The sequence below is a fragment of the Oncorhynchus kisutch genome, linkage group LG20, assembly GCF_002021735.2.
Source record: "Oncorhynchus kisutch isolate 150728-3 linkage group LG20, Okis_V2, whole genome shotgun sequence".
NCBI classification, from domain to species: domain Eukaryota; kingdom Metazoa; phylum Chordata; class Actinopteri; order Salmoniformes; family Salmonidae; genus Oncorhynchus; species Oncorhynchus kisutch.
This window is the reverse complement of record NC_034193.2, coordinates 16,127,747-16,135,896: the sequence shown is the minus strand read 5'-3', so window position 1 is coordinate 16,135,896 and position 8,150 is coordinate 16,127,747. Positions and strand designations below refer to the sequence as shown.

General features: G+C 42.6%; 1 protein-coding gene across 2 annotated transcripts; it reads right to left on the bottom strand.

The window, feature by feature from the left end:
- Window positions 1-316: 316 nt before the first annotated feature.
- On the bottom strand, window positions 317-5,112 carry LOC109865382 (Golgi to ER traffic protein 4 homolog). 2 transcript variants are annotated; one of them, XM_020453511.2, is made up of 9 exons: window positions 4,738-5,112; window positions 3,710-3,788; window positions 3,494-3,575; window positions 3,236-3,385; window positions 3,001-3,139; window positions 2,752-2,892; window positions 2,574-2,649; window positions 2,382-2,454; window positions 317-2,237 (listed from the first exon to the last, which is right to left on the bottom strand). In XM_020453511.2, exons 1-9 carry the CDS (start codon window positions 4,878-4,880, stop codon window positions 2,143-2,145), a joined length of 978 nt encoding a protein of 325 aa, XP_020309100.1. In that variant the 5' UTR covers window positions 4,881-5,112; the 3' UTR covers window positions 317-2,142. The 2 variants fall into 2 exon arrangements, with proteins under 2 accessions (XP_020309100.1, XP_031655482.1); XM_031799622.1 differs by lacking the exon at window positions 4,738-5,112 and adding an exon at window positions 4,441-4,546.
- Between the last annotated feature and the right edge of the window lie 3,038 nt (window positions 5,113-8,150).

Genomic DNA, 8,150 nt, shown 5'->3' with positions numbered 1-8,150 from the left:
TATGACACTCCCTCTTCCAAGTCTAGACTGATCCTAGATAGGAAGAGCTCCTTACTATGCCATGAACAAACATTATAGATAACTGATTCATACAGTGACGTTAGACTTTACTCCATTTCAAATGATTGTATACTTGTGTATTTCTACTGAAATTACATTGCTCCATTCTGCGCTAACATTTTGTATATTATTGTAATGTCTGACCATACATGATTGAAAAAAACAAAACTAAATTGTGATATTGGGTATTTGTTTTGGCTCCTCCGAAAGCAACCAACTCATTCAAGCCCAGCACTCTTTAAAAAGACTGAGGACAGAGAAGCTATCACCATGTGTTTATTTACTCAATTAGTGAATCATTTAAAAAAGGCAAAACAACCCCCATTTTCATTCAAATGAAATTATCAAAAACCAAATGTTATGTTCACCATGCTGGCTTGCTTGCCAGAGCCCCGGTCTGTCTAAAAAGGCCTTTGATCACACATATCCCTCAACTCCGGTAGTGTTCCCTAAATATTCTGCGCATTACCGTACATACGACTCACACACCGGAAGGAATAATATATAGTCAGGCCTTTAATGCTATCCAGGCAACTTATCTTGTTGAGTTAGTGCATCGAATAATGATGTAACCAATGGCATGAACTTATTTTAAGCTGAGATATTTGTAGTGATCCTTTGTGGTTCAGTTGATAGAGCAACACGCTAGAAAAGCCAGTGTAGTGTGTTCTACTGCTGGGACCATCCATACGTAAAATAGACGCACGGAGTAGCTTTGGATAAAAACGTCTGCTAAATGGCATATGTTATAGTAGTAACACTTATGGAAATCATGGCGATTATCAAAGATGTAACATTATAATAACAATATCTGAAGGATGTGTCTGTTCGCTTGGAAGAGTCACGTGAGAATTTTAATAGCAGTTATAATTCCAAAATAGATAAGAACCTTTCACCACTCTTCTTAAACATGAATTCAAGAAATTCCCAAAACACATAAAGTAAGTTAACAGTGGAAAATGTCAAAGAACTGGCTTAAACAACCACTGTATACTCTCTATACACGTAAAAGGAATCTTCATGTTTGATACTGGGGTATATTTAAACCAAACCATGTGAGATTAATAATTAAGCTTCTGGATATAGACAATATAATTCCACAGTAGGCTGGGATTTTTTTTTGTTTTCATCTTAGTATTTTTAAATGTCTTTTTTTTTTCTGGTCTCAAACATCTGGACTGACAAAATGGCGCAGTCACCAACTCAATCTGACAATGTATTGGGGGGGGGGGGGGGGGCGATGTATTAGAAGACTTCAACGTAACTGATTCGCATTCACATGAGCATGCCAAACACATTTAACACACAGGTATATGACCTGAGCATACCCATCTACCAGTGGAGGTTGCTGAGGGGAGGATGACTCCTAATGATGGCTGGAACAGCGCTAATGGAATGGCAAACACATAGAAACCATGTGTTTTATACCATTCCACTCGAGCCATTTACCATGAGCTTGTCCTCCCCAATTAAGGTGCCACCAACCTCCTGTGTCATCTACCCGTCTACTCCTGTCGATGTAAACACACCGAATCTTTCATATGGATTATGAGTAGTCCGGCTTTAGCTTGCAGCCAGGTGTACGATGCCTGACAGGTATGTCTCTCTACACCATGCAACTACCACATTACAAGTTGTTTATAGTAATTCTTGAATACAAATTACTACCTGCACCTGTGGAAGATGCATGGTATATGAGGAGAAAAAGCAGCACTCCCTAGAATGAAAAGGGTTTCTGTTGTTGTAGTATCCCAGGCTGATGTGTTATTTTACGAGTTGAATTATGACTGAAATGAATACACAGCCATTGTTGAATCTTTTCTGTCCCTGTGGATGAGAGAAAATAAGTCCAGGAAAGGAAGGATTGCAGTTGCTCTCTTATCCTTTTTAAAGAAACAAACCTACACAGAAAATTGTCCAAAACGAAGAAACAAAAACGATATAAAAAGCAAACATAACTCAAACAGAAGGAGTTTGCATTTTGGCGCAGTCCAGGCAGTACTGAGGGGGATAGTTTGGCCTGCTCTTTGTTCGGGTTCTTGTTGGATGTGGGGGGGGTCAGCCTTGCACTACCCTGTGCTCTCAGTCCAGCTCAATGGGGCTGCCGTGCTCCTGTGCTTCCTCTCCCTCCTCATCCTCACCCTCACCTGAGCCCATCAGGCTGTTCAACAGGTTTCCTGACAGATACAGAACACACTTGAATGAAACACATAAACATACCGTTTCACCAAAGTAGCTTTCAATGGTGATCAGAATGAGTTTGTAAAAATACTGCTTAGTTCATGCCTGGTATTTAAGAGATGACAGTCACAAGCACTTACCTAACAATCCACCATATGATGAAGACTGTTTGGGTGGCACCCCGAAGAAAAGCTGTCCTATCCTGTCGAGATACTGATGCAGCAGGCAGTCAATGTAACAGGAGGGGTAGAGGAGAAGAGGGGGGGAATCATTAGACACCATGCAGAGTTACATTGCTACATGAGGAACACTCATTAAAGGGTCAAGCTCACCTCATTATACATAGGGTCCCTCTTCAGGGAAGGCTGATACTGCTCACATAGCACCGTGAACACTGTTAATTTGCCTCTGCAGAGGAAAACAGAAAAAGTTGAGGCACATTTATGAGAACCTGGAAAAACACTGTTTTATTCCCTGAAGGTTTTGGTGGTTGAATAAATAAGGCCTTACCCATCCACTGCCAGCAAGAGAAACCAGATAAAGTTGAGCAAGGGCTGCACAAAGGGAGGATCCTTCTCTATTGAGGGGTGTTTCTGTGTATATGTGCTGAACACTACAGACGCACTGTTTTTGTTCTTTAAACAGAGGAACCTGAGCAGGAAGAGGGAGGAGCAGAGGTGAACAAGCGATTAAACAGCAGAACAAGCAGCTTTTGTTGACAGATTGAAAACAGATGAGGGTGCAGGGAGACAGACTTACTGCAGGACGGCCTGTGCCACAAACATGTCCACCTCACTGCGAAAGCCCCGCTGCGCTGAGTACTCCACCAGCATCTGGGCACATCCCTCTCCATCAGAGGAGTGCAAGAAGTGGTAGCGAGACTCACTGTAGTTTTGCTCTAAACAGATAGAATTATCTCATATGCAACCTCTGTTCAAGGAAACATGAAAATGATAACCTTGCAGTTTAATGTTCAGAGTTTTCTACTGAATACCTTTCCACAAGGTGACTGCTAGGAGCTGATGCAGTTTGGGGGCGCCCAGCTTCCCTGAGCCACCTGTGGACCACTTGAGTGCGCGGGACACAAATGCTACTCTCTCTGGGGAGTTGGGGTCCATCAAACTGAACAGCTTAGCCAGGTGCTCTGAAATTACAACCCAGAGGAGCTTAACACAGCGACTACAGCACACTGACACTAACTGTGTTCATACTGTTCAACTACAATTCATTATATACACACACGTTAGCTCACCTAAGTCTTCGTCCTCCACCTTCGCCTCAGATTTCTCCAAAGACTCTAGCACCAACATTGACAGGTCTGCAGCACTGTTAAGCTGTGGATGACAAAAACCTGTAATTTGCTACAGAACTCACAACTCTTTAGCTGTGGATAATTAAAATTGCTGTAGCCAATGCCACAAAAACAGCCGAAATGCAATGAATGCCCCAGCGTCATGACTTCTTATACCTGGTTGTAGCTGAAGAAGAGCTGGGCGCCATTGTACATCAACTCCCTGGCATCGGTGTGCTTTGCTTGTGAAATATACCTGTGTCAAACAGAGATGGCAAATGTCATGTCACTGACAAACTGAATTGAAACCAGGCTAAGCAAGTGACAGTATCAAACAAATGTATTTATAAAGCCCTTTTTACATCAGCCGACTGAGAGTATGGATGTTAGTCTGGTGGTCCCCCAGCCTATGAAATAATGAGGGCTGAAAAGTAATACTCAGTCACTGGGCCAACATTTCTCAATACACGACAGTGAATCGCAGTTAACTGTCAGTTACTAGGCACACAGTTCTCATGTGAAGTTAGGCTACCTGTCATGACAGTCAAAAACATTGAAGTAAAACAGTAAGTGAATGAATTACACCCAATGACTGATGACACCATCGCTATTAAAATAGTGATGGAAGGTTAGGAACCATGGGCAATACCAACACCCATTGTTAAATTGATTGTGACTGTGTAGCAAAGACGACTAGCTAGCAAACGTTAGCTGGTTAGGACATGTAAGTTAGCTAAAACAAACTAGCCTGCTCACGTTGGCGAACTACACACACTCTAGCTAGCGAGATAGCCAGCTAGCGTTAGCTACTACTTGTATCTGACATGATTGTTACTGGGCTGGAGATGACAGTCTGATTATCAGTGTGTCAGGTCAGTGAACTGTATCTTTACTAAACAAAAACGTACACTTATGGGTAACTAGTTAGAAAAACGAGATGGACTGGCTAGCTAGTTAGCGTATATTGCGACATTAGCTAGGCTAGCTCGCATGCTGTGTCCCATTTTGTGACTTGGAGTGATTGACGCAAAAAACTGTCCAAACAAAAAGAAGGACTGACCCGAGTGGGTGGGGCAGTACCTTGAATATACCAATCATACACTAAAATGTAGGCAGCAAGGTTAACAAGCATAACGATCTGGAAAGGGGAGGCCCAAAAGCGAACTAATAATCTCACCGGGCTAACGAAAATTGAAATTTCTTACCTAAAAAATAAGGTTCTGTACATCTGGTGAGCTTCATAGTAATCTCCCTTTTCCACACTGGCTCGCAGTTTCCCTTCAACCCGCTGCGTTCCTCCACGGTTTCTTGCATTGGAGCACTTCAGAGCCTCCTGCTCCGACATCATTATTGTTTGTTCCCAGCAACTCGGCCCAACAACCAAACGTTGACACTGACAGTGCAGAAAGCGGATACACAAAATATACCTAGCATTGACCCATTTTACTTGCCGTAGTTAGTTATGGTTATGGCACAGACAGAATGGGCAACACAGACACGCCACAGGGGTTATAAAGCTGAAGCATCCGTTCAGAACGTTTTCTCACCACCAAATATGGTAGAGAGAGGAAGTCCAGTGGCAAGTAGTGGGAGAGGATGGAACTGGGTGAAACTGTGTCGACATTCTGCAAATGTTCTCATCGATGAAACATCTGATCTCAATACATTTTCTGTTCCCAAAACTAAAATCTGTTACGAACACAATGCATTAAGTTTGATAGACTTTACTCTTTGCCAAAGTCTTAAAAAATAGCGTTGTTTAGAAGGAGTGCAAGGTTTGTGCACATGCGCACTTCACAGAGGAGGCGTTCCCTGAAGTTAATCTATAAATACTGTATCTTTGGCAATGACCTTGTGTTGTTTACATCCAAGTCAGGTACTATCAAATAGAGTCTGGGGCGTTAGTGACCAGATTCCCTGCTAAAGTTAGACCACATTAATTTCACTAATTTGGGGTTTTAACACATTTTCACCGTTTTATTACAGTTACCTTTTTTATGTGATCATATTTTTTTTTTTTATCTACAGTCACAATGAGATAGGGTGCAGGCCAGTTTAGTTGAGTCTGCCACTAGCACAGTCGGTGCAGTCAGCTCAGCTTTTTATAGAGACAGTGCCTCGGTCTAGGTCCGACAAAACTTAACATGGCAGTGTTGGCATTAGCAGTCTCACTGGATAAAATACCTCCTCCGTTCCTGTCGTTATTGAAAGAGATTGTGATCAGTGGAGATTTTAGCATTTAAATCTTGGTGGGGCAAACAAATAAAAACATGTTTTAGATGCCAGCAAAGCCATGACACAGCACAACACTAAATAATACATTAATTGCACTGTAACGGTTTCAAACGGTGCCCACAAACTGTTAGGGCCTACATAAAGCTGTCCCAACAGCAGAGCTTTCTTTTCAGCACCATGGAGTGAATCCTTACCACTGCTACACCTGGCTATCAGCGGAGCCTTGTCTGGCACAAAAACAGTTCATTCAGCCTCATTTACGGCCTTAAAAAAAACACAGCTGATATGGCTGACTTGCTTAAACAAATGTGGTTTCTATTGACAATTAGGATGTACATAAGGGGACAACGAGCAGATTAGAGGCAGTCCGTAATTTCGATTAAGACATAATGAGCGAGCTAGGACGGACATAGTCAATGTAACTATTTGTTCAGCACTTTTGAAATGTACAGCAACATAATTCAGAACATGGGCTGTTCTTACAGTATTCTCCCTGTACACCAAGTCAGAACCGTAGGATAAATAAAGGGGTCATATAAGCAGACAATGAAAACTCTTACAATATTCAATGATTACATTTCTCTAAAACAGGCTATAGGGAGAAAGGGACCACATTATTAGGGTGAGGCACATAGGCTGCTAACAGCTTACTACACAACATACACTTACTATTACTTTCTTAGCTACAGTATACATATCTCCCTGGCATATTACATCATTTATGCAGCAGCATACAATACATTTTTGGACTCACCTTGTTGTGCCTTGCTCACTTGAACAAGAAGGTGGCGCGGCTGTCCTTGTGAGCAAATTTTGTCAACACAATTTGTCATCAAGGACTGGCATTCTCTGGATGTATGGTGCTTTCAAGACAACTGGGGGGGAAAACAAGGTTGAATCATGACGTCAGTGATCTTCAGGTCGGGGGTCTAGAAAGAGGCCTGAGTTCCCGACTTGGAATTCTGAGTTGGATGACCTTTCAAAATGTATTTTCCCAGTCTGAGCTCATTTTTTTCTGAGTTCCCAGGTGTCTTGAACTCACTGAAGTCTGAGATTTCCCAGTTCCGAATTCCCAGTTGTTCTGCACCCGACAGAAATCATGCTGGATTGACAGCATGAATGTTTATCCTTTTAAGCTTGGAAAAGAAACCCTTAAACCCAGACTTGGACCACATCCCACTCCACTGAATAGCACACTAGTGATTGGCTTTCATAACGCTTGCAGTTAACCGCCACTGATTCCTTCCAAACCACTCATTGTTGAACTTGTCCAATGGCCGATGAGCATTGATACGTTTTATCTATAATTTCTCTTCATGTGACAAGGATTGAAAATGATTTTCCGACGTGATTCATGATGATGACTGCTTGTCTAGCTTGCTAGATAAGATTTTGAAAGTATGATGTTGACCAGATCATTCCATTAAAGCTTTTTTATACCCCTTTTTCATGGTATCCAATTGGTAGTTACAGTCTTGTCTCATTGCTGCAACTCCCGTACGTACTCTGGAAAGGCGAAGGTCGAGAGCCGTGCGTCCCCCGAAACACAACCCAACCAAGCCGCACTGCTTATTGACACAATGTCCACTTAAACCGGAAGCCAGCCGCACCAATGGAGGGAGTCACTAGTACGTGATGGGACAAGGAAATGCCTGCCGGCCAAACCCTCCGCTAACCCGGACGATGCTGGGCAAATTGTGCGCCACCCCATGGGTCTCCCAGTCGCGTCTGGCTGCAACAGAGCCTGGACTCGAACCCAGAATCTCTAGTGGCACAGCTAGCACTGCGATGCAGTGCCATAGACCACTGCCCCACTCGGGAGGCCTCAGTCCAACAAAGCTACCGTAGATATAATGTGATTTGACATCATTTTATCTGTGGCCATTGACATTGAGCCTTCTTGGATAGGCACTTATAATGTAACTCTATGGCAGCACTCAAGGGGCTTCAATTTTCGAGCTCTCCCCATAGATTTCGCAGTGACGTAGTGTCCCCATGAGTGGGAAAACACTGAGCTAATCACTATGCAACTAGAGAACATTACCAACCACTTCGCTCCGTATATTCCGCTGGCTACCCCACCACCACAGAATGCACTGAGCTAGGATGAAACACCTGCATTTTGGAGCTACCTTACTCAAGAAAGCATAAAAGAGACCATGTTTGTATGAAGATTTTTAAAATTGTTTGCAAACTGATATGGGACACATATCAATGACAAAATAACATGCTAAACAGGCAATAAAATATCTCTATTTATTTGTTTTTATGCTAAACAGGTGGGGCTTGCCCTGAATGACGGGTTGCCACGTATTGTGATAATATCTCACATCTCAAAATAGGACTATGTAATGTTAGATCCCTTACTTCCAAAGCAGTCATA

Coding starts and splice junctions, on each gene's coding strand:
- LOC109865382 (XM_020453511.2), bottom strand. CDS start 4,880: ATGATGTCGGAGCAGGAGGCTCTGAAGTGCTCCAATGCAAGAAACCGT. Junction 3,386..3,493: donor GGTGGAGGACGAAGACTTAG/GTGAGCTAACGT, acceptor TTGTAATTTCAG/AGCACCTGGCTAAGCTGTTC. Junction 3,140..3,235: donor AGCAGTCACCTTGTGGAAAG/GTATTCAGTAGA, acceptor CTATCTGTTTAG/AGCAAAACTACAGTGAGTCT.